The sequence below is a fragment of the Geotrypetes seraphini genome, chromosome 6 (assembly GCF_902459505.1).
Source record: "Geotrypetes seraphini chromosome 6, aGeoSer1.1, whole genome shotgun sequence".
Lineage (NCBI taxonomy): Eukaryota > Metazoa > Chordata > Amphibia > Gymnophiona > Dermophiidae > Geotrypetes > Geotrypetes seraphini.
Window position 1 is genome coordinate 191,676,003 of NC_047089.1, and position 26,756 is coordinate 191,702,758.

Genomic DNA, 26,756 nt, shown 5'->3' on the forward strand with positions numbered 1-26,756 from the left:
AATGGATCTGTAATTATATATCTGCTTAGTAGATTCTTTAGGATTTTTTACAATCGGTGTGATCAAAATCTGGCCTAGATCCTCGGGAAATGTGCCGGTCTGCAATAGAGAGGAAAGCCAGTAGTATAGCTTGGCTATGAAGGTGACTGGAGCAACTTTCATAATATTTGGTGGTGAGTCGTGGCTCGTGGCTAGCGCTGTTTATGGGACGATATTGAAATGGATGTCAGAAGCATGATAGTGCAGTATTTTTGTAGCACCAGTTTTTCGTATGATTCTGGGTAATTCTAGTTAGACAAACATCTGTGTTAGTTAAGGACCGCGCCCAAATAGAAGCGTACGGAAAAACAGGTGAATAAAAATTTAAATATAATGTAGCTAAGGCCAGAAGAAAAAACACACTAAAGATTAATATAAGGAAAAGAATGGTGTTTTCTTGTGTACTTTGCTGTTGAGCTAAATCATGGTGGAAATCATGATTACATGAGACATGGAGTCCAGTTTAGGTTCTTTGTGTGTACCATCTTGTGCCAGTGAATAGTTTCTGTTCTTTGTTCAGCTTCCCGCCTTTAGCCTCGTGGTTCTAATTGATAACAGATGTGCTTAGGCCAGTTAGGAAAAGCATATTAGACTCCATATTCCAAACTGAGATATAAAATGTATGAAGTATGAATGGCCAAGATATGAATGAAATTATGAATGTTTGGGGCCCATGAATGTGATATGTGGTGATATAAATGGTTTATAAGAAGAAACACTAAGAACACTAAGGAAAAATCCTGAGCACAACATCTGGAAGTGATTAGAGTCAGTCTCAAGAATAGGGAGAAGGGGGGGGGCATTGGAAGCCCACGCTTCAGGAAGAGGAGAGGGGGATTTAAACCCCCCTTCCTCCAGAGTAAGCTTTCTGTGTAAGGCCATGCAATTTGAATCTGTCAGCTTAGGAGTTTTTTCCTTTAAAACTCAGAACTTGTCAGCATGGAAGGGCTGAGAATTTCTCAGCACCATGTTAATAATTATAGATTCTCTTGAATGTTATAATGTTAATTCAGAAATCAAAAGTAATTTTCTGAAAACTTTGTATAACTTTTAAACATGGAGGAATGTTTCTTTGTCTAAACTTTAAGACCACCCATAGAAATGTTATTGGTCGTCAAACTTGATGATGTCACTAAACCAAAAGTTATATATGGACATGTAACTGGTAAAAAACTTTGGAATTGTTAGGAGAAAGGCCAGTGTTTGGCTTCTGTAATAATTCTCTGATGCAAAAGATACTCAATTGATTTGCTAATAAAATTAATTGTGTACTCTTATGACCTAATATTGATATCTAATAAAAAATAAGATTTTGGATTTTATGAAAATATTTTGCATCATTATTTTTTTCATTTTCATTTTACAACCCTAGAAAGCTATAAGTACGCATGTGTGCAATTATTCTGCTCAGTGGGCAGCAGTCTAATCTGTAATAGGAATCAGCATATTTCATGTAAGTTTTGCAGAATTGTTGCCAGGAAGGAGTAGTGAAGTTATTCCAGGACATGTCTACCCTAGGTCCATCTTTGTGTTGAGCAACTGGGTAGGACCAGTGGTTGGCTGTGGAGGCCTTTAGTATAGATCTTAAATTATTTATTTTGTTCTTAAAAAATTTGGCCAAAGCGTTTGCAGATGGTGGGGAATCTAAGGTGGAACTGGAGAAGGCCAGAGTATCGTAAAGATTGTTAACTAATTTGAAGAGGTTTCTATTATTGGTGTTTGGTGAGCCTATTTTTTGGGCGTAAAAATTAGTGCGTTCTCTATTATTAGTTTCTTGTATTCTTTTAGTTTTAGTCTCCAATTCGATCTCCCTTCACTATCTCCTGATTTCAACCATAGTCTTTCAAGTTTCCGTAACTCTCGTTTCACGTTTCCTAGCTCGGCGTCGTACCAGCCATCCAAATTCTTATTTCTCACTTTTCTTGGTTTAATGGGGGCCATTTTGTTTAGAATCTGAGTACTCATGTTAGTCCAAGAATCCACCGAGAAGGAGTCTGAATCTGGGCTAGAAGTTGTGTCATAATGTGACCAGAATTCTACTGGGTTCACCAAGCCTCTGCTAGCTATCATTTTATTATTCCTTTTTTTCTTCTCGGGTTTGTTTGGCGAATGTCTTACTAGCCAGCTAATTTGGAAATTGCATAATCGGTGGTCCGACCATAAAGAATCTGACCAGGTAACTTGCTTCCAGTGGATCTTGGGATTGACTAGTTCTTTGGAGGAAAAGGATACTAGATCTAACTGATGGCCTTTTTGATGGGTCTTCTCAGAGGCCGGCCCAAAGAAGACTAGTGAGGAAATGAAGGATAGCAAATCTTTGGAGTCACCCTGCTCTGTCTGCTTTAGGTAGATATTCAGATCACCGGTCAGTAGGTTGTAGGGGCCTGTTATAGAGTTTGTAAGGAGGAATTTGTAGAAATTGTCCTTAGCTGTGGGCCATTTCTTAGGGGGAATGTAAAATAGGGTAATTATTAAGCCATCTTCTAACTGATCAGACCAAAGTTTACAAGAAAGGATTTCTAGGTCTGCTGAGGACTTTGAAGCTAGGATAGAAGACTCGAAGGACTCTCTTAAGATAATAGCTAATCCTCCCCCTTTTCCCCTGCTTCTAGGTTGAGATATAATTTTAAACCCAGGGGGCAGACAGTCGTGAATAATAATGTCGCTATCTGCAATCAGCCATGTTTCTGTTAGGAGGACAAAGTGAGGGTTGGTCTTCTCCAACCAGTCTTTGACCTCTTGTGCCTTATTCCTGATAGATTGTATATTTAAGTAGAAACCTTGAAGGATTTGATGATCAGGAGGGTCAATGGTTAGAGCGTAGGTGATCTTCCTCAGTGACTGCTGTTTTTTGCAATAAGGTTTGCAAGGTTTTTTTTGAAGGGGGTACAATTGGGATATGGAAGAGACTCCATTCGGAATAATCATATAGAACTCGGTTTGTTGTTATAAGAGGATCTGAGTTGGTAAGGCGGGGCCAGCTTTTGTAACAGATCCAATAAAACATAAAAACCCAGATCAGATGCTTGTATAAAGGTGCCATTATGTTAAAGTGAGCAATAGAGAAAGCTTAGTCCTAGTTAAACAAACCTAAGTAAAACCTAAATAAAACTAAACCTAAGTGAACCTGAGAAAAAATTTAAGTTAAATTAGTTGGCTGGTCCATGCAGGTACTTATCAGTTATATCCAGCCTGGGAGCAGACTCTGCAGGCCCAGCAAGATTGTGGCTGGGTTGAGGCTGCTAGCTGATCCGGTCCGGTGGGCTGGGGAGCAGAGTTTTGGCTGCTGGGCTTTCTTTAAGCTCTCCCGGAGATCAGTGTGGTGATTTCAGTCTGACCAATAGAAGGGAAAGTCTCTAAATGTTTGGATCCGCATTGCTTCCCGCAAGGGCACACGCTAAGGTGGGCGCCCGCCTTTGACTCGCGCCTTAGATGGCGCGCCAAATGGCGATGCACCGTTAGGCTCCCCCTTTTCAAAGGGCTAAGAAGATTTGGCCATCCTTGGGGGGCGGAGCCAAAGGCACCGAAGTGGGCTCCGATGAGCGGGTCGGCAGGGCAGGAAGGAAGATGGCGATTCCCTTATGTTATCTCGTGATCATAAAATGTTGAATATTGTATTTTTCCTTTACCTTTATATTGAGAATTACTTCTTTCTGTATCATTCTCCTGAAAGCTCATTGTCTCCTGAAAATACAATGTTATTGTATTTTGAAAATTTCAATAAATTTTCATGGAAAAAAGAGAAGTTTCAAGTGTCTTTATTTTTGATATACCGTCTATCAAAACGGTGTACAATATAATGAGATTAAAAAACAAATAAAGGTGAATTAAAAGCAATATCTTATCAAATATTAAAAATACTAGACAAGTTCACATTGACATACATGGAACAAAAGGAAATTAGGGGAGGGGAAGTTTTTAAAATACATCGAAGTAAAATTAATAAAAGGAGGTAAATGGAGAATGGTGATACATTAGGGGGGATCGCTTCAAAAGAAGTGTTTTGGTGTTTCAGGGCTTCACGAGAATTAAGGGTTTTAGAAGCGAGAGCTAGTACTAAAGAGTATAGGCGTCTTTAAAGAGAAAAGTTTTAAGTTTGGCTTTAAATTTTTCAAGAGAGTTCTCTAATCGAAGATCTAATGGAAGGGCATTGCACAGAGAGGGGGCGGTGACTGAAAACCTTGCACATTCTTGGACATCCACATTGGGGGGGTCTAGGAGAGCCTCAGAGCAGTGCAGGCCTACATGGTTCTCATACTGAAAAGCCAGCAGTGTTTGCTCCACAGTGAGAGAGGACAAGGAGAAGGGATGGTTCTCTCTCTACTGCTCAGCCTGCCAGCTCAAGGCAAGCTAATAATCTGGAACTCATAGAAGTAGATAAAATAGTTTCAAGCCTGGAAGCTGAAGCCCTACCTCAGGAGGAACAGATGAAGATTTTTGAGCAGGTATTTCCAGAACTTGAAGCTCTGGTGAGTAGGTGTTGCCTGTAAGGCCTACTGACTTTAAAACTGGGGGTTTCTTTTTCTTTTTCTCTTTGCTGCATGAACCTCCAGCACTGCTTTAGCTTCATGCAGGACAGGGGCAGGACACCTTTTTATGCTACCTAAGTTTCTGTGGCTGGAGCTCTCACAGTTTTGATTGTAAATGTTTTGCTTGGTGGAATTACAATTTTGAATGGAGAAATTCAAAGGAAATGAGAATTGTGTGGGGAGAAGTTTGTTAAGACCTTGGGCAGGATTATATGAAAGCTTTGTTAGCAGTGAAGACAAACTTGGCAATTCTCCCTCAGCTCAGGAGCAGAGCTGAAGGCTTCCTGGACATTTATTTTTGGTTTTTGGAGTTTGAAAAGCTATGCAGTAAATGATAATGGGTTAATGTAGCTGGACTTTTGAGCACCATTTTGAGCAGGCCTGATTTGAGGGCCAGAGTAAGGCCTAGGCCCAGGCGAGGCCTAGTTTCTGAAGGCTATGCTGGATTGCTAAGACACAGTGACTTTTGAAAAGCCTGAACTGCTGACTAGGATTTTTGCTATAAGTTTTTGTTTGGTTTTTGCCATTTTGTTTTGAACTCTTATACAATAAACCATCCTGAATAAGAATATTGCTAAGGATTGAAAATACAGCATTCAATGTGTGACTGGTTTCATGATTTCTTTTTGATTTTGTTTGCTTAATACCTTGCCTATAGGGCTGGTCTCCCTATTAAGTAGCGCATCCGGAGCAGTTATCCTGTGGTCCACTAGGGGCGCTATCAGCCTAATTAGGGCCCGGTAGCCACAGAGGTGGTGTCAGAAGTGAGATTTTGCAGGCAGAACCCAGGAACTGCAAGGGAAAAAAGGGTGGTGGGTTTTTTTTTTGTTACTAATTTGGACTCTTTTTGGAGTTGGACTGAGGGTGTGTTCCTCATTTTTTATTCATTTTTCAGATTAATTACTAAACAAGCCTTGACATTTTGAGTCCTTATTGTCCTAAACTTGTTTTCAGGGAGCCTAGTGGCTAGGTATTCCCAAATGTGAGAATAGGAAGGCCTGCTTGTCTGCTGAGAAAGTAAAGTTACTTATCTGTAGCAGGTGTTCTCCAAGGGCAGCAGGCTATATATTTTCACATGCGTGGCTCACTGTAGAGGTAAAGGAAGCAATCAGGGACAAAAAACTTCATTTAAGGAATGGAAAAGATCAAAAACTTACGAAAACTGGAATATGCACAAACAACATCAACGCAGGTGCCATAAGGCAGTAAATGAGGAGAAAATAGCCAAGGAGGCAAAAAACTTCAAGCACAAGATGGAGGAGTGGTACTGGCTGTGTGGTGGGGCTGAATAGCTGCGCGGTCTCCTGCTAAAAGGTGCGCAGCCACACATCCATGCAGTTTAGAGGGAACATTGCCCACTGTTATGGTTTGTAGGGGTCCCTAACCCACACCAGTGGAAGAGGTCAAGATGGTCACAACACTTAGCACCACCATGAGAACCACACCACCAAAATACCCATAAGCAATCCTACTAATAACCCTGCTCCTAACCAACTGGAAAGCAACTGCTAACATCTTTCCAATACCAACTATCGCAAATTCCAAGGGAATTACCCAACCAACCTGGCATCTCACAATAGACAGAAATAGAGAATGACACGGTGGCGGTTTACCCGCGGCCACCACATTTTAGCCGCGGGTCACCCGCCGAAAACGGGGAAGAAAACTAGCAGTCGCTGCGGCGACGGGGACAAGGCCATTCACCGCCCGCGGGGCGGTGAATGGTCTTGTCCCCACAGTGAGGCATGAAGGATCGCGCGGTCCCCGCAGCTCACACCCGCCTGCCCAATCGATTCTAGTGTTTAGCCAGCTCTCTCCCTTCTCCTCATCTTAGTTTGTAGATTTTCTTTTTCGGCGACCCGCACGCTATCAGAGAGCCGCGCACCCGCTGCTGCTCAGTTTCGATCTTCTGCTCTGACGCAACCGGAAACAGGAAGTTGCAGCAGAGCAGAAGATTGAACAATGAGCAGCCGCGCGTGCGCGGCTCTTTGGGAAAGCGTGCAGGTCGCCGAAAAAGAAAACCTATAAACTAAGGTGAGGAGAAGGGAGAGAGCTGGCTAAACACTAGGATCGATTGGGCAGGCAGGTAGTGGCTGCGGGGACCGTGCGATCGCTAGTGTTCCCGGCTCAAATTGGAAGGAGGGAGTGAAAGGGAAAAGGATTCTGGGCCAAGGGGATGAAGTCGGAAAGAAAAACCCACAGCAGGAAAGAAAGGGAAGGACTGGCAGGTGAGCCAGATGCTAGAAGCAGGGGGGGAGGGGAAGAAAGAGGGAAAAAAGCTAGATGGGGTTGAAAAGAAGAGACACACTGGTATGGAAGAGGAAGATAGGGGAAATCTGGACACAGGAAGGTAACAGAAAGAGGGGAAATTATGTGCATGGGGCATAGGGACAGAGACATAAAGGGGACATGCCATGGGGATGGTATATGGACACAGAGGGGGCAATGACAGATACATAGGGGAGATATTAGAAATGGAGAAAATAGGAGCACAGAAGCGAGATGGTTTGTGGGGATGGGACAGGGACCGAGCTTGCAGGCTCCAGTGGCTTGCACAAATTACATTGTAACGTGCCATGAAAATAAGAGGAAGGAAGGTAGATAGGCCATGCGAGAGGAGCTGAAGGGTAGTAGAAAGGAACAGATGGTAAAGGAGGGAGGGAAGGGTGGTGGTGGAAAGGAATAGAACAGACATTGAAGGAGGGTGGAGAGGAACAGACCCCCAAGGGAAATGTGGAAGACAGAGTGGGAAGAAGACAGATGCCAGACTATGGGGGAGCGGAGGGAAGAAGATGGGTGCTAGACCAATTGGGGGGGGGGGGTTAAGGGAGAGGCACAGTAACAGCAAATGGAAGACGCAGAGAGAAGACACACAGTGGATGGAAGGAATTCAATGAGAAGATGTGGAAAGCAGAAACCAGACAACAAAGGTAGAAAAAAAAAATTATATTTATTTATTTATTTTTTGCTTTAGGATAAAATAGTATATTAGTTGTGTTGATAAAAATTTATAAACAAAGCCCTGCCAGCTGAACATCTCTTTCTCTAGTTCAGCAGCAGGAACTTTGATTTATAAGAAAGGAATAAGCTAAATATTACAGTACTAAGGCTTATATGGATGCAGCGGGGACGGTGACGGGGCGGTGAATGGGATGGCAGTGGCGGTGACGGGGCGGTGAAAGGGATGGCGGTGACGGTGACGGGGCGGTGAAGGGAACGGCGGTGACGGGGCGGTGCAGAGGATGGTGGGCCGGTGACGGGGCGGTGACGGGGACAGATTTTTTCCCCGTGTCATTCTCTAGACAGAAACTCAAACCATCAGACTTACACATACCAACCTGCCCCACAATCAACAAGAAGAAAACCAACAAACCCATACAAGACCAAGATACAACCCCACCAAAGATCACTCATATACCCGAAAACAACTCGCAACACACCAACAGACTACACCACTCTCAAATGTGCATATATGAACATCAGAGCCATAGGCCTCAAAACAGAATGAATAAAAAACTAGATGGAAAAAGATAACCTAGACTGCCTTTTCCTCACAGAGACCTGGCTTACCTCTGACTCGGACCCCAGAATAACTGAAGTTTTCCCAAAGAGCCACAAGTTAACAATGGTCTGCAGAGAAAACAAAAGAGGAGGAGGAATTGCCAGCATAGCCAGAAACACCATAAACCTAAAAATACAAGACAAAACAACCAACCCATTCATGGATTTACTAGCCTGTCAACTTTCAAGCACATTACTCAAAGGAACACTAACATGCATACTCTGCTACATAATCCCAAGTAACTGGAACACAGCAAAACCAATATTTGAAGAATTCATATATCAAAACTCACTAACGACAATCTACAACCTAATTCTAGGAGACCTCAACCTCCACCTCGAAAACCAATCCTGCAAACATGTAGAAACCTTACTATCATACCTTGAGGCATTAACATATAAAATCCTAGATTCTCAAACCACACACGAAAAAGGACACCAACTCGACATCGCAGCCTACATGTCCCAACAACCCACACAACCAGAGATCCGAATGGAAAATGGAACCGTTGCCTCTGGTCTGATCACTACACATACTCCTTCGAAATCAATTGGACCAATAACAAAAGCATTCCAATTACTCAAAAAATAACCTACAACTCATGCAAACATATCGATCCCATCATATTCCGGACAAAAGCAGACATCATAATCCAACACTACATACCCAAAGACTTCATCTCACAATGGAACCATCTAAGTACTGCAACCCTGGACGAACTAGCCCCAGAAAAACCCAAAACCAAAGTCCACAGAAAATTAGGCAAGTGGTTCGACAACGAACTACTCCAACTCAAGACAATGTAGACAATTAGAAATAAAATAGAGAAAAAGCAGCCAAGAATCCACAAAAACAGCATGGAGAATAATGAACCAAAAATACAAACTCAAAGAAAAAAGAAAGACATACTACTCAAAGCAAATAGGAGAAGAAACATAGAGTATGACGGCAGAAAAGGGTCGTCGGCCCAACAAGTCTGCCCACTCAAAGAACCCTCTCCCTAAAAGAACCCTCCCCTTAAGCATTTCCCCGGAGTGTACCCACATGTTTATCCCATCGTCTCTTGAAGTCGAGCATGTTGTTGACCTCGACAACCTGACGTGGAAGACCATTCCAACGATCAACCACCCTTTCGGTGAAGAAGTACTTCCTGATGTCGCCATGAAGTCTCCTACCCTTGAGTTTGAGCGGATGCCCTCTTGTTGTCATGGGACCATTAAGGAAAAAGATATCTTTCTCCACCTCAGTACGGCCTGTAAGATATTTGAACGTCTCTATCATGTCTCCCCTTTTTCTGCGTTCTTTGAGAGAATATAACTTCAGCTTCTTAGACGTTCTTCATACGGGAGATCCTTGAGTCCTGATACCATCTTAGTGGCCATTCGCTGAACCGACTCCATCCTCTTCACATCCTTCTGATAATGTGGCCTCCAAAACTGAACACAGTACTCCAGATGAGGTCTCACCATGGACCTGTACAACGGCATTATAACTTCAGGCTTTCGGCTGACAAAACTTCTTCAGATGCAACCCAGCCTTTGTCTAGCTTTGGTTGAAGCTTTCTCCACTTGATTGGTAGTCTTCATATCTTCACTGATGATTACACCCAGGTCCCGTTCTGCGACAATTCTTGTTAAGGTTTCATCATTCAGGGTGTATGTTCTGCCAGGGGTTACCGCTACCAAAGTGCATAACCTTACACTTTTTGGCATTAAAGCTCAGTTCAAAGCTAGAAACCCCTCACAATCAATCACATTAAAAATATAAATCAATCAACCGTTAATAGCAAGCAGAAAATGTTTAAAGATGTATAATAAAGATAATCAAAACTTTATTCATATAACAATGTCATAATATCAAATATAAAATCCATTAATTTTAACATATACACATATAAGACAAAAACATACAACAAAGACACAGGCTTCATGATCATGGGGAAAAAGGGGGGGGGGGGGCAAAAAATGTGAAAAACTTAAGTTCAGTCCAAGAAGTGACTAAAACAGCAACACAGATGAAAACTTGAGATCAGTTCAAGAACTAGCTAAAGCAACAGGTGAAAATTCAACAAAAGAAACCTTAAAGCATGTTCAGAAAATCACAATAATAATCTTCACCTCCGAGGGGTTTTTCAAAAATCAAAAAGAGAAATAAAGTTCAAATAGAGTCCAAATAAATCCAGGTATGCAAAAAAATCGTGTAAACAATGAAGCAAAAGTGCAGGATATTGTTCACAAATCAATACAGCACCAAATCTCCACACAATCACGAGACCCAACAAAAGCTGTAGGATACTAATCCTTCTCCTTCTTCTTAACTCATCTTTCCTCTTTCCTGTGTCAAACAGGCCGTTTTTCAAACTTTCTTTCTCAAAAGGAAGGAATAACGCGGGCAGGAAGTCAAACCGCAGCTCATCAAACACAGAGCTCGCCGCTATTCCGCTCCCTGCTCCTTAGATGGACATTTCCCACAAGACCTCAGCGAAATCATCATAACTCCGATACTAAAAGACCTCCAAAGGAACAATGGACCAACCATCCAACTACAGACCCATAGCCTCAATCCCACTGTACATCAAGCTGATGGAAGGCCTCGTAGCCATGACCTTAACCTCATTCCTAGAAAACCACAACTTACTCCACCCCACACAGTCTGGCTTCAGAACCAACTACAGTACTGAGACTCTACTAGGAACACTAATAGACACAGCTAGACAACATCTCTGTACAGGCAAGAAAATCCTGCTCATACAACTAGACCTCTCTGCAGCCTTCGACCTGGTAGACCATGACATCCTCCTACAAACACTAGACTCCATAGGAATCTAAGGGGTTATCTTCCACTAATGCTACCATTCCATCTCCATACAGCAGGAGCTTGTAGCCCAAGGCTAATCGGACTATGTGTCCCAGACCACACTGGACTTTATAGCTCAGTGCTGAGCCACCTTAACAAGGTAACCCTGCTGAGTCCGGGGGCGGGACTCAGCAGGGAGATGTTTATCTGCCACAGAGGAGAATCATTCAAAGAGGTCCCAGAGTGAGAAAAACCTCCCCTAGCCATGGCTGCATTCAAGCCCTGGGGAGGACTGGAATGAGAAAGCTAGCCGAGAACCCATCCAGGTAAACACTAGAGAGGTAAGCCTCTAATCCAAGACCTCTGTAAACTGAACCTACTTGTTTAAAGGTGACTGTCCTGTGTTTGGGGTATTGCAGCTGAGCTGAAGCAAGTTGAGACTGTTGTTGGAGGAAAGGGGTTTCTTTCTCCTAAATGTTGTTCTGTTTGGACTATTTAACAAGTAAAGTAGGAATCAGACTTATGGTGCTTTAAACCTGAGCGAACCGGGGAAATTGACCAAAAGCTGAGGTTGCTGTACTGAATGTAATATGGCTAACTGCCCAAAGTGTACAGGCTGCTGCACTAGATACGAGATATAAAAGTTAAAAGTATATCTTTGCCTTTCCTGAGCCTATGAGGGAATAGGCTCAAGCAGATGTCTCAATAAAACATTTTGTTGAATCTTCTAAAGTAGTTTATGTGTGCTGATTGGGGGAATGTGTAGGATTCCTGGAAAACTCAGCCAGGAATCTCTCACATGCGCTTACCAAAGTTATTACCAGTAATCACTTTTAGTTATTTGTAGTAATTGTTTTCTAATGCAATTATGTATTTACAGATGTATGATACATTAAATATTGATTTCGTTCTGCTTGGAATAGAAATCTGGACAAATGAGAGCTTGATAGATATTGTGCAAGAAGTAGGTGAAGAAGTTCTTATGGATTTTAGACAGTGGACATCACAGCACTTCCGAGATCGAATGCACTATGATGAAGCATGCTTAATCCTGTAAGAAACTCTTTTTCATATGTATCTTTTTGTAGTTTCAACACATGCAAAAGAAACCATCTTACAACTGTGGGTTTTTGTATTATTCTACTGTAGTTCATAGTGGGTAAGTATCTAAGGCAGTGTCTCGCAAACTTTACAAGCTGAGGCACACTAAACTGGTGGCCATGGCTCAAGGGCACCTGGAAGTGTGTGGATGTCGCTGCAATGATGTCAGATACATGCATGATGTCATGACGTTGACATGTACGGAGACCTTCCAGACAGGGCCCTGAGCTGCCAGTGGGGAGTCTTGAAAAATAAGAGGCGCAGGGAGGAGGAGAGGCACTGGCGGTGGCTGTCTGCTTACAGGATGTGCCTCTCGAGAGGCACATCCTGTAGGCAGTCAGCCAGCGCTGATGTCTCTCCTGCTCCCTGGTGTCTCACGGCACACCTGAAATCTCAAGGGGCAAAGTTGTGTGGCACACAGTTTGCGATATACTGATCTAAGGGATCCTTTTTCCAGTGCAATAGGTAAGACAATCTAGACAACAGGGTTATTTCTCCATACTCGCATGGACTGCAGAAGGAAGCCACTCTGGATTTTTCACTCTGCCTCCAGTGTACTTCACAGATCAGCTTAGCGCCTTCTAGCTTAGCGCCTTCTGTACACATGGCTGCAGCTGTGTGTGTTTTGCTCTCCTCATATTTATTATTTTACTTCAACATAGCTTTGTCCCCTTTGCGGATATTTTTGTGTCTACAGCAATTTGGAAGCTCTGCCTGCTTGTGAATTCACAGATTTCGGTCTGTAGCTGATAGGCCAATCCTTTTTGGATACCTGTTGGCCAGGTTGCATAGTAATCTTTGGAGCTCAGGGCCATCCCTGAAGTTGTCTTACCGAGGGTTGAGCACAGAATGTTAAACACACTTAGGGAGCTCAGTAGTGTCCTGCAGCATGCCGGCTGTGTTTGTGCGCCTCCACCTGTCCTGGTGCGCATCCAGTGGTCTGCATGGGTGGAGGCTTTGTCAGACAGTGCAGTCTGACTGGCAGCCCAAAGATCACCTTGGAGAAGGCTTTCCCAGCAGTGTGGCAGTGAATTCTAGCCAGCTACTGACTCAGAGCTGGAAGCAGGTGCAGCCCAATGTCTCTGGTGAGTAAAGCAGAGTTGACAGGCTCTCACAGCGATTTTGAAAAGTTAATTTCAAGGGATTTTCAGTGTTTTCAAGTATTCCCCTGTGTTCCCCCACCTGAAAAAAACCTAAAATCGCCATTTTTTATTTTCAGGAAGTGTTTATTTTAGCGCATTTTTGGTGTGAATTCGGTGCCGGTGGCCATCTTGAATTTTTTGTGATCCTATTTTTTTCATCTTCTCCCTGCTTCTTCAAAAATAATTTTTTGCCAGAATACTTGCTGGGATGGAGGCACGTTGCCTCCTGTACTGTGGTGATGACAGATGCCAGCCTTGGGGACTGGGGAGCGCCCTGCAATCATCGTCCTCTTCAGGGCTGTTTGACCACTTTTTCTGAGACGAAGTATATCGATTGTCTGGAGCTCAAGGCCATTCATCTCGCCCTGAGAGCATTGCAGGTTACCATGGAGGGACAGACAGTCTGGGTCTTTTCCGACAATGCGACTGCGGTGGCCTATGTCAATTGTTCTCTCTTAACTCAGGAAGCCTGTCTGCTTTTCCTTTGGGCAGAACATCATCTTCTGATGCTGACAGCAGCACATGTGGCTGGAGTGGACATTGTTCAAGCGAATTTTCCAAGCCAACAGACTCTGAATCTCTGGGCAAGTGGGCACTCTCACCTGAGCAATTGTGCGGCGCTGGAGGCAGCCCAGCTTCAACCTCATGGCCACAACAAGGAACATGAAGGCACAGTACTTCTTCAGTTGCAGATTCGAGCCCAGAAGCGAGGGGCTCAAGGCTCTAGTGCAGCCGTGGCCTCCAGGAGTTCTCTGTCTTTCCTCCTTGGCTGATGATCGGCAGAGTCCTTCGGAGGGTTATGGGTCATCCTGGGCGCATCATTCAGGTGGGGTCTGATTAGCCTCAAAGACCGTGGTACGTGGATCTGCTGCAGCTGCACATGGGATGCAGTCTCCGTCTGAGCATCTATCCAGACCTTCTCTGTCAGGATCTATTGGCCATGGAAGATCCAGGTCGCTTTGCGCTTACGGCATGTCTCTTGAGCGCGCTGCCCTGGAACATAAAGGATGTTCATCTCCAGTGGTTGGTGCGCTTCTCAGAGCTAAGAAGTCATCCAGAATGTTGGCCTATGCTAAGGCGTGGAAGATCTTCCAGCACTGGTGTGCCCAAGACCAGGTGGATACTTATTTGGCTCCGGTCGCACGGATTCTCGCTTTTCTTCAGGCTGGCTTGGATAAAGGCCTCACTATGGCATCTCTGTGGGTTTAGGTGGCTGGACTATCCCATTTTAGATCCCATGACAGTCGGTTATTTTTGGCATCATATTTGGATGTTGCTTGATTCTTGAAGGGGGCTTTTCAGGTCCGGTCACCCGTTAAGAATCCTTTTCCGGCTTGGGACCTTAATTTGGTGCTCTTGGGCCTTGGTGGAGCTCCCTTTGAGCCTCTTCGGGATGCCTCACTCTTGGATTTAACCCTCAAGACTGTTTTTCTTGTCGCCATCACCTCTGCCTGTAGGGTTTCTGAACTGCAGGTGTTGTCTTGTAGAGACCCTTTTCTCCATATTTCAGAGATGGGGGGTTATTTTCGGACAGTTCCTTCCTTTTTGCTGAGGGTTGTTTCAGCTTTCCATGTCAATTAGAAAGTGTGTCTGCTTTTCAACTGACAGGTTCCAGAACTCAGGATCACCTGCTGAAGAAATTGGACGTGTGTAGAGTGCTTCTACGTTATTTGGAGGTCACTAACGAGTTTCAGATATCTGACCATCTGTTTGTGCTGACTCATTCAGTTAAGCGGGATGATCTTTCTTCTAAGGCCACAATATCTATATGAATTCTGTGGCAATTCTAGTGACATTCCCAATTTGCCACAGGGGAATTATCAGGGCAAGCCAGGATTAAAGGGGCTTAGAGCCCATCAGGATAGTTTCCCCGATGAGCAAGCAAGCAGGGCTATCTATCCTAGGTCCAGTTCCCATAGCCTGGATCATTTGCAAGCAAGCCCAGTGCAGCACCAAGGGAAAGCACAAAGAAGCCATTTGACCCCACAGAAAAAACAGCAGGTTTTTTTTTCTGACTGCAATCTGCAGTCTCACCAAAGGGGGAGGCAGAGAGAGTACCTTGCTATTCCTATCCCATGCAGCTCTAGGCAAGATCTTCCCTATTTAAACCTGACCCTGAGACAGCACAGTGAGGCAGTAAAGAGAGTAGTAAAGGAAACATCAGAGAGACCAGCAACCGGAAGGAAGCAGCACCCATGTGTTCCTGCCCAGGAGGAGCAGAACAGAACCCAGAATAATGCCTCCTTGCAGCCACCAGTCTGAGAGAAGCCCTGACGTGGACATGGTAGATGTGTCTGAAGCTGGAGAATTGACCCAGAGCTGTCCACACACCAGCTCATTTGAAACAGGGCTGGGAGAAGCTATGGAGCTGGTTTTTAAACATCTGTGTTTAGGATTGAAGAGATTTGCTACTGGGTGCATTACTACTTGAAGCTTCTCTCTCTCTCTCTCTCATAGAAAGCTGTGCACAAGTGAGTGAAGTGCCCGTAACGCCCTTATGACACTGAGTGTTTGTTTGGGGACATTTCTGGTTTATTTTTGAACTTTGGATACCTTTTTGTTAGTTGTGCTAGGAGGCACTCTTTTGCCACTGGTGAAGGATTTAGGAAGCTGGATGTAGTGGCTTCAGGAGAACTGCCACAGGCAAGACTTTAATATTGTATTTTTCCTTTTTGCCTTAAATGTTTTTTTCTGCTTTAAAGAAAAGCTGCCAATTAAGACCTTTTTTCCTAAACTGCAAAGGTTAAAATACTTACCTGGTTTGATAAGAACATTGACTAAAGCCTGATGCAATCAGCTAAAACAATGCACTGAAGTAACTATTGATTTTTGCCTTCTTTTATTTTGAAGAAAAACCTGAAAGTTACCACAAGCTGGAAATCGAACATGGCCCAGCTACAAACTGCCAGAACCACAGTGGCCATCTTGGAACCTGGCAGATACTGAGCAGTCTCTCTCCATTGAAGAGTGAGCCATTACCATCTGTTATTGCTGCTGGCCATTATTGTTTATGGTTTTTTTAAACTGCTTTATTCTTTGCAATTGGTTTTGCATGCGAAGGCTTGTATAATAAACCATTATTTTTCCATTTTGAAAACGGAACTCTTTTGTGTTTTGTACTATTGTGCATTTAGAGTGTCTGGGTTGTCTGAAAATTGGAGTGCTCAGTGGTTCAGACCAGCACCTCCTGTAGGCCTTCTGCCTCATTGCAGAAGCATATCTAGTTTCTTTTTACTGCCACCTGGTGGAGGGCCACTGTAAGGATTACGCGGATCCTGGCCGGTGACAATTCGTAAGGCCATTTTGTCAGCTTATATTCTGACAGGGAAAGTCTCCAGTTTCCGTCAGGAGCGTGGCTTCGTCATGTGCCGAAGCTCGAGTTGTTCCTTCTGAAGAAATTTGCTGTACAACCATGTGATCTTCGCTTCACACGTTTGCCAAGTTCTACAGAGTGGATGTTGCTGTCGGGCAGTACTCGGCCTTCGGGTCCTCGATCTTAAAGGCCAGCACAGCAAGCCCACCCTAGCTAATTTAAGGGGGCTGCTTTTGTTATCTTGTTGTCTAGAATGTCACACTTATTGCACTGGAAAAAGATTATGTGTTTATCTGGTAAGCTCTTTTCTAGTAGATAGGTGAGACATTCTAGACCAGTGTTTCTCAATTCGGTCCTGGAGTACTCCCTTGCCAGTCAGGTTTTCAGGATATCCACATTGAATATGCATAAACTTCTTGATTTGCATACATTGCCTCCATTATATGCAAATTTCTTTCATGCATATTCATTGTGAATATCCTGAAAACCTGACTGGCAAGGGGGTACTTCAGGACCGAGTTGAGAAACGTTATTCTAGACACCCCACCCTGTCCTTCCTGTGCCTGCCTTCAGTTTTCAGTCTACTTATGCTTCTCCAAGCTGATTCTTGGTGACTGGCCAGCCCTTAAGCAGCGTACTGTGCTAACCCTACCCTTAGGTGTTCAGGAATAATGACAATTGCACAAATTTTTCCCAATCAGATATTGTTTATTATTAGAATTAACAGATTTGTACACCGGGAAGAAATCGGGTTTTTGATATCTTCAGAAAACTATAAACCTTATTTAGTGAGTTTGCACCTTCAGTCTAACTGGTTATGTTGTGTCGGTTCCCTGACGCAGATTCGAAACGTGGCACGTCGGAACCAGCTATTTTTTCAAAGATAAGCTATTAAGAAATAAGCATAGCTCTAGCAGCTAGCAACACAACAGTTTAGTATTTAAAACCTGGAGTAATCTGTATGTATCGAACACTGCAATGATTGGTGGGTGAGGCGGAACACTATGCCTTCATATCTCTGAGCAGAGTTCTTTGTACAAGATTATGTATAAAGGTTCATGATTACATTTTCATGAAGTGATTTTCTCAAGTAGTGACTTTTTTCTTTTCAGACTGAGAGGTCTGGCATTAATTAGAGCCATGAAATAAAGGTGGGAAACTGCACAAAGACGCAGAGAGAGATAGAAAGAAACATGAGGCAGTTTAATACGTCTATGTGTGTGTTATATATATCTATACCTGATTCCCCAAATGATCTTGCTTCATCCAGCAAAGTACATACAAAAAATATTATTATGCTTTTTCAGCCTAGTACCCCTTAATGTTTTTCTGTTAATCTCTAGTTTTTCTAGCCTCTACTGCAATCCATATTCAGATTTTTATTTTTGTATACCAAAACTTTTCATAGGCTTCTACTTGGGCATGGCCTTATCTATTACATGTGCATTGCTAGCTAGATTTACCCAGACTCATATGAAAAAAATAGGTATCTTTATGTAGAAAACAATCTACAATATATTTGAATTTTTTCTTGCACACTATCCATTCCAGCATAACACACTACACCGCCCCCTGGCTACCAATGCTACTACTCACCCTTCAGGGTTGTGAAAAATCTGTACATATGTTCAACTTGTTAGGAAATAGTTTCTGAGCTCCTTTGATGTCTGTATTGGCAGTTAATGGTACTGTTTAGTTGTTTATGAGCAGAACAATAGTTTAGTCTGTGGTTACTGGTGACTCTACTTCACATGTGTGGGTGCCTTTCTATGCTTGGGTACTAACTGCTATAGGGCACTAAGCTGATCTGGAGGCAGAGTGAAAAATCAGGAGTGGATTCCTTCTGCAGTCTATGTGAGTATGGGGAAATAACCCTGTTGTCTAAACCAGAGGTATTTAACCCAGTCCTCAGGGACCACCTGGTCAGTCAGGCTTTCAGGATATCCACAATGAATATGGATGACAGAGACTTTGAAAATCCGACTGGCCAGGTGGCCCCTGAGGACTGGGTTGAATACCACTGGTATAGAATGTCTCACCTATCTACTGGACAAGAGCTTACCAGGGTAAGTACATAATCTTTTTCTAAACTGTGGTCAAACCTGACCTTAGTGTGCTCTTAAGTGGCTCATTCTCATGCACTAAGGCCATTTTTAATGTAACTGTAAAATGTCCTAGTTTCTAATTTTTTCATTGACAATGCACTAATGTTGCTATTAGCTCTCAGCCATTTTTAAAAATTACCACATGAGCACTCATCGTTATCTATTTTGTGCTGCACAGTAATATAGATGCAAACTGGTTAGTGCAAGAATGCCCACTTTTCACTCCTGATGCCCTCCCCCAAATAGAAAAAATAATTTATCCTTCCTTTTATCAAGCTGTGCTGCTGAGCTGCAAGAGCTAAATGCAGAGCATTCCTTTAAAGTTTATTTAAATTTTAACATACCGCTGTTCAAGTAAATTCAAATGCAAGGATATCCAAATAGACAATCAACAAGATTCATTAGGGAGAAATACAATATATTACTAGTAAAGAATACAAAGGTTGAACACCAAAGGAGGGAAAAAATATTTAAAATACAGTGTTCCCCCGCAAATTTGCAGTTCGCAAGTCGTGGACTTGCTCATTCGCGGTCTGCTCTGACTGCCTCTTCCTGTAGTAAAGTCGGGCTACACCAATCAGGAGCTGCGTGTCAAAGCAGCTCCTGATTGGTGTAGCTCAACTTTACTACAGGAAGAAGTGGTCAGAGTAGACCTCGAGTTATTTTCTTCATCCGCCGGCATTCCAGCTGCCCTCTCATGCTTCTCTGGCTGCCCTCTCCTGCCTCACCTGCCTTTTGACAGGCGAAAATCACATTTGCGGTTTTTGAAATTCGCGGGGGTTCCTGGAACGGAACCCCCGTGAATTTTGGGGGAGTACTGTAATCTAGTCTTTGTCAGATTTTAAATAATACTGTTCTTATAATGATGGTAGTAAACTGTATGTTGGCAAAGGAAGTCTCTGTTTCTTACATATCATATGTGTCTTTGAACAAAAGGTTTTAAGATTAGATTAAATTTTTTTAATTTATTCTATATTGATTTTCACTTTTACATTTCCAATATTTTGGGGACAGATAGGCAGAAATTCTTGAAATAATAGAGCTCAAAAAAGCAAGAAATAATTAACAACTTTTGCCCATTTAGGCAGTTGTGACCCAAAACTAGAAAAAAGTAGATATCAATAAGTAATAAAGGAACAAAAAAGCATGGAAAGAACACTCCAAGACCCTTCCCCCAGCAAATGTATGCTGCTTAGAGTCAAAGAACTGAAATTGTTTGCTTTCATGAACAATATAACAATTCCAAGGAAATCTAAACACAAAATTAGCAGATAAAACCTGAACTCTAGCCCAAAGGGCCAAGAAGGCTTTTCACCTTATCTGTGTATCTCATGCCTAGAAACTGAGAATTCAAATGTCTAAAGGAAAGCTTCAAAACATTGTTGCGGTCAAGTTCAAAAGTGAAGGTAACCAGCAATATAGTTCTAAGGGTAACCACTTCAAGAGAGGATTCCAAAAAGACAGTGAGTCCCAGGGGTTCTTCCTTAGCTGTTGCTTCCGGGTTAAACTAAAACTAAACTAAAACTTAATTTTATAGACAGGGTCTTCAGCCAAAAAGGTGCTCGACTCGGTTTACAATAATGTAAGTATAGTACATAAATATAGAAGAAGAATTTAATCTAGAATGGCTTAGTTTACAAAGTGTTTAGAAAACAAGAAAGTTTTCAGAGCTTTCCAAAATAAAATGAAGGGGTCTAAACTTCTAAGTGAAAGTGGTATTTCGGAACTCATTCCAGAGCTCAGTTAGTTTGAAAATGAAAGAATGGCTGAATCTCTTGAAAGTTCTATTTTTACCCTAAGGGAAGGAAATTTATTTGAACTCCTAACGAGATGAGATCTGTATACATTCCATTCTAAAGGAACCAAAGTAATAAAAACAGGTATTCTCTGACCCTGAAGGTATTGAGCATGTCTAAAAGAAGGAAGTGCCTCCAACTGCATCCTCAAAACTTCCACCAGAAATTTCTTAAACATTTTCACAGCTGGAACCAGTGGAGACTTATCATAAATTAAATTCTCGATTGATTTTCAAGGTACTCTAAGCGTTTTGCAGTATAATTTTTATCTTTTACCACCGAGGATTCACACATCTCCACTGCCTGGAGCCTAGCCCTTGAAGAGTCTATTTCTTGTACATGTTGATTAGCAACCTGCACTTGAACCAAGACTGCTTCAGAAATATTCTTCAAATTTGTAGTATTTTGTTTAACTTCTTTTGGCAGAGAAGACTATATGCCATTAATGGCATCCCACAGTGATTCAAGTGTCACAATGGCTGGTCTTAACTTCTCCTGCTCATCTGAGACCAGAATTACCCGGGTCTTAGCTTTCATTAGATTACTCAATGTTTCCTGACCCAAGGTTTTGGAAGCAGCTTGCATCAGTTGTTCTTCCTTTGAAGTAATCAAGAGTCAGCTCTCTCATTCCCAGAGTGGATAATGCCACCAGGGGAGGCTCCCACACTTTCCCTTTCCTTTTCCACATTGAAGAACAAAAGGGAAATAAGGTATGGCAAACAAAACTCTTTAATATGCTGAGCCCTGCTTGGGCACCCTTACAATGCAGCCTTCCAGCTCACTTCTACAGCGTGACCATTCAGCACGTCATTCCACTATGTTGCCATTTTGGATCTCCAAAAACTCTACCTTAAGATTAGATTTAAACCTGTCCAAAGAAGATTCATTGCGAAGATAAGAAGCCATAGCATTCCATAAGGATGGAGTTGTAACCGAAAAAATAGATTTGCGAGTGGTGTCATAAGTAATACATCACATGCATGCGTGCGTTAGTGTGACATCGTATCGTATTCGCGCATGCTTCGAGGCCCTCCAGATGCGACCCTGAGCTCTTGTCAGACCTGGGGTTTTCCAAAACCTAGACAAACTGCCAGGTTTTTAAAATCTGTTAAGACACCCAGACAGTCCTCTAAAATGAGGACATGTCCAGGTAAATTTGGAAAAGAAGTTAGGAGTTTAGCAGTAATGTTCAGCACTAAGCTCATAAATTGGACTCATAAATCTAGGGAAACAAATAGTAGGTTTAAATTTATGAACATAATTTTTAAGCTCCTAAATTAAGATGAATTTGCAGCTGAGAAGTTTTGCTCCTAAGTAAAATAGACTACAAATTTAGGAAACCAACTTATGAGCATACATTTATGAGGTCACTGGCCAATATTTAGCTGGCAGCAGTCGGCATTCTTTTAAACACACTGACTGACAAGCCAGCTAGATTAGCTCCTGATATTCAGTTCCTGGCCATGTCCAGACACTGGCACTGAATATCTGGGGCTGACTGAAAGGGAGCTGGTTGCCAGAGTTTATACGTGTTCCAGGTCATAATCAGTCAGAGCCTGCATAAGACCGTTCTTTAGCAACTCTCCAGACCAGCATAGGTTAATCTTATAAGCGGGTATATATCTCATTATGACCAGCAGGTGGAGACTGAGACAAAACTTTGGAACTGTACATATCATGTGACTCCTCCCTAATTACCTCAGTTCTTCTCTCAGTCTCCAGCAGGTGTACCTATCTCCCTTGGTAGGGCTGTTGGAATTTGTTTAGAAATTTTTGTCCCTTTTTGTTGCCGGACTGAGCTTGGATGGGCCCTGTTTGGGGGTCCGTCCGACCTCAGGGGTGTCAAACCCAGTGGGTCTCAAGCGGGGTCTCTCCCATCCTTTCCTCCACCTCCCCAACATTTTACTAGAGGTGCCTCAACAGTAAACCTTACTCCCTGGTGGTAAGGCATATTATTTAGAGAGCCAGTGGAGTCTGTTCTGTGAAAAAAAATCCTGATGTACTGCCGGTCTGAAGGGTTGCTTTCCCTTTAAATTTGCTGTATTTTACAACTAACCGGCACTTTTTCCCTAGCTAGGTCACATATGGAGCAATTGAACACTTCTCAGGGGAAGAGGTGCACAATTTGGTCCAGAGGCGAGGCACTCGCGGCTGCCCTGAAATCAGCTGTTCGGGCTGGTGTGGTTGTGGAAGCCTCGTCGGCAGTGGCTGCAGGCGTCCAGGGCTCCCAGCCACTAGTGCCGCACAAGTCAGCAGGGAGAAGTAGGGAAGCCCGGTCTTCCCCCACCGCCCACGGAGGGATTCCCTCTCAGCTGTTTCTTTAACAGCTGATGCCGGCTTGCCTGCTTTAGCGGCTGGTACAGTTCAGGCTTCCCAGCTGCTACAGGCCCTGCAGAGTCTATATTTGGCGGGAACTTCACCATTTTTGCACAATAAACCCTCCACTTGCTCTGCCTCCTCAGGTGACCTTCCCCCTGTCTTAGAAAAACAGGGGTAGGTTTCAGCTGGGACCTCTGCTCGGACAGGCAGTCCCATGGGGCCACAGGGGTTTTTTTCCCCTCTGATTTATTTTTTAATTTATGCAGAGCTTATTTTCAGGTGGCCGGGGGTTTATCAGTTGGCCCGGGGGTTTCAGAGGAGGTTGTGCCTCCCGCACCCTCTGTGGCTTTGCCTCCATCTACTACTTTCACGTTCCCTCCTCCCTCGTCCAAGCGCCCGTGGGTGGCATTGGACGAAGACTTGTGGTCTGAGGAGCAAGCAGATCTGGATGAAGAAATGGACCTTTGGGGGGACCTCCAGGATCCTCTTGAGGGGACAGCCGCTGGTGTTGGGGCCTCATTTTTTCCGACCACCGGCGAGGAGGCGTCCACGGTATGCCTTTTTCACAGAGGTGAGCTCCCAGTTTTGATTCAGCAGGTCTCCTCGGTTTTAAGTTTTGAAGAGGCGCCACCTGAGACCCCGTGGGTGGGGGACCTCCTTCGGGGGATCTGCCCGGTGTCCCGTTCTTTTCCTATGAATCAGAATATTCAGGATATTGCTCTGGCGCAGTGGATTATCTCCCTGTCTGTCTTTCTGTCTTCCTGTTCTGCCTCCCTCCCTATTCTGCCTCCCTGTCTCCCCGTTCTGCCTCTCTGTCTTTCTATCTCCCCTTTTTTTCTCCCCAAGCCATCACCAGGGCTGTCGTCTAGAAACAGGCCTCCAAACCACTGCCAATTTCTGGAAACAGGCCCCCAAACCACCACCACCGCTGTTGCCGCCGAGTTCTCCCTGTTTCCCGACGTCGCAACAGGCCAACAGCCTTCCCCCTGATGTCAATTCTGACGTTGGAGAGGAAGTTCCGGGCCAGCTAGGCAGCAATTGGCTGGCCCGGAACTTCCTCTCCAATGTCAGAATTGATGTCGGGTGTGGGGGGGGAGAGGCTGGCTTGCCTGGCACACCTGTAGTTGCTGCTGGCCTGTTGTGCCGTCGGGAAACAGCAAAGGCAAAGGCAACACGATTGACGTTTTAGGCACCCCTGCTCTAGAGTTTGCCCTTTCTTGCCAGATCATTGTCTAGTTTCTCCTTTCACGCCGAATGGAAGAAGCAGGCTTTCCACCAGACCCTTCAAAGATTACTAGATCTCAGAGCTGTGGTTCCAGTGCCCCTTCAGGAGGCTGGCACCGGCAGGTACTCAATTTACTTTGTGGTGGCCAAAAAAGAGGGGACTTTTCAACCCATCTTAGATTTGAAGGGGGTCAACAGGGCTCTCGGAGTTCCGTCTTTTTGCATAGAGACACTGCGATCGGTAATTCTGGTGGTTCAGCCAGGGGAGTATCTAACCTCTCTCAACCTGACAGAGGCTTACTTACACATTCCAATCCTGCCCTCCCATCAGCATTTCCTTCATTTTGCGATCTTGGGCCAGCACTTTCAGTTCTGTGCGCTCCCTGTTTGGCCACAGCTTCCTGGATGTTCACCAAGGTGGTCGTTGTGGCAGCCTTGCGGACAGAGGGCATTCTGGTGCATCCTTACTTGAACGACTGGTTGATTTGCATGAAGTCCTTCCAGGAGAGAACCCGGGTCAAGGCTTGGGTGGTGGAATTCCTGCAATCGCTGGGCTGGGTTGTCAACCTTGCCAAGAGCCGGTTGGCCCCCTCGCAGCGCCTGAAATATCTTGGGGTTGTGTTCGACACTTCCTTGAGGAAGGTCTTCCTCCCACAGGCCTGGGTAAGCAAATTACAATCTCAGATTTGCCTGCTTATGGCATCCCGGTGTCCTTGGGTGCAGGATTTCCTCCAAGACTTGAGGTCAATGACGGATTCTCTCAATGTGGTGAGTTGGGCTCAGGCCCACATATGTCTTCAATATGCTCTGCTTCAAAGGTGGTCGCCCCAGAGCCTCAGCCTAGATCACCCTGTTCCTCTGAGGGGCTTGGCTCACTGCAGTCTTCGTTGGTGGCTCCAGGCCTCCCATCTTGTTAAAGGGATAAGTCTGAATCAGCCACACTGGATGGTGCTTCTCATGAATGCCAGTCTTCTCTATTGTGGAGTTCAGTGTCTAGGTCACTCAGCTCAGGGCACCTGAGGCGTCCTGGTCAATCAGTGTTCTGGAGACCAGAACCATCCATCTGGCACTGTTAGCCTTCCACTCCTTCTTGACGAGCAAGTCAGTCCGCGTTCTGTCAGACAATGCCATGGCAGTGGCCTATGTCAATTGTCAGGGGGGCACCAAAAGCACTCAGGTGGCGCAGGAAGTGGCTCTGCTCATGGTCTGGGCAGAGTGCATCTTCAGGTCATCTCGGCCTCCCATATAGCCAGAATGGACAATGTTCGAGTGGATTTCCTCAGTCGTCATGTGTTAGATCCCAGAGAGTGGTATCTAAGCCATGGGGCTTTTCAGTTGATCGTGCAGACTTGGGGGTCAGCCCCTCATGGACCTGATGGCCACAGGGTTCAACGCCAAAACACCCCATTTCTTCAGTCAACGCAGAGACGGTCAGGCCGAGGATCTGGATGCTCTGATTCAAACATGGCCAACGGAGGGGCTGTTGTATGTGTTCCCTCCATGGCCATTATTTATTTATTTATTCATTCAAATTTCTATACCATTCTCCCAAGGGAGCTCAGAACGGTTTATATTAATTTCTTCAGGTACTCAAGCATTTTTCCCTGTCTGTCCCAGCAGGCTCACAATCTACCTAATGTACCTGGGGCAATGGGGGGATTAAGTGACCTGCCCAGGTTCACAAGGACAGCGTGGGTTTGAACCCACAACCCCAGGGTGCTGAGGCTGTAGCTTTAACCACTGTGCCACACACTCCCCTTAGTTGGCAGAGTTATTCTCAGCATTGTTCGTCATCCGGGCCCGGTGGTTCTGGTGGCTCTGGTTTGGCCCAGATGCCTGTGGTATGCAGATCTGGTGCCGCATCTGGTGTCGGATCCTCTTCCTCTTTTGCCCGATCTGACTCAGGGCCCCATTCCCATGTTCGATCCGGGTCCCTTTTGAAAGGGAAGGTCTAGGTAATAAGGGGTATTCAGATAAAGTGATCTCCACTATCATGGGGTCCCGCAGACTTTCCACTTCTCGGGCTTATGTACAAGTTTGGCGTATATTTGAGGAGTGGTGTATGGCGTAAGAAATGGTCATTTTTTGCGCTTCTCTGCCTAACATCTTAGAGTTCTTGCAAGATGGCCTGGACAGGCTTGGCCTTCTCTCTGGGTTCAGCTTGAGACCTTTTCAGCCTTTCGTGGGTTATTACAGGGTCAGCGTCTGACTGCCATTCCTGATGCTGTTCACTTCTTGCAGGCAGCCAAGTTGCTCAAGCCTCCCGTGCGACCGTCCGTTCCCTCTTGGGATTTGAATCTGGTCCTGTCCGGGCTTGTGCGCCCTCCGTTTGAGCCTTTGGGTGCCTGCTCATTGAAGGACCTTACTCATAAGACGGTTTTCTTGGTGGCTATTCGTGGGGAATTTTGCCTCTCCTGTTCATTAGGACCATTTATTGAGTTATTGAAATTGTTTTTGTACCCACTGGGGATAGTAAGTCCAAATCACTACCCCCAGTGGACTTGGAATCTATTGACCTCTTACCCTTTACCAAATGGTCTAGAATGTTCATTTTTGTTTGTACCATACATAGCCACATACCAATTAGTGCTGCCTGATTTGCCGATCCGAATCGATTCACTTTGGTAAATCGATTCATTCTCCCCACAAATTAGACTCGCCAATTCAGTGACCAACCCTCTCCCCCCCTCCCCCCTCCGTGAGACCTGACATACCTCCAGGGCCTCCTAAAGCAGCGGCGATAACTTGTGGGCAGATTCAGAGCTCTGAACAGGCAACTCATGTCCTATGCTGCTGTGGCCTTCCCTCTGCTGTGTCACTGTGGATATCA

The 26,756-nt window shown here is 44.4% G+C and overlaps 1 protein-coding gene across 1 annotated transcript in view; it reads left to right on the plus strand.

Moving 5' to 3' along the window:
- Positions 1-26,756, plus strand: part of LOC117362933 (disintegrin and metalloproteinase domain-containing protein 9-like) — a 570,152-nt gene that overhangs the window by 293,059 nt on the left and 250,337 nt on the right. The window contains exon 7 of the mRNA XM_033950023.1: positions 11,807-11,979. Coding sequence (XP_033805914.1) covers positions 11,807-11,979 — 173 coding nt within the window. The remainder of the gene's footprint in view (positions 1-11,806; positions 11,980-26,756) is intronic.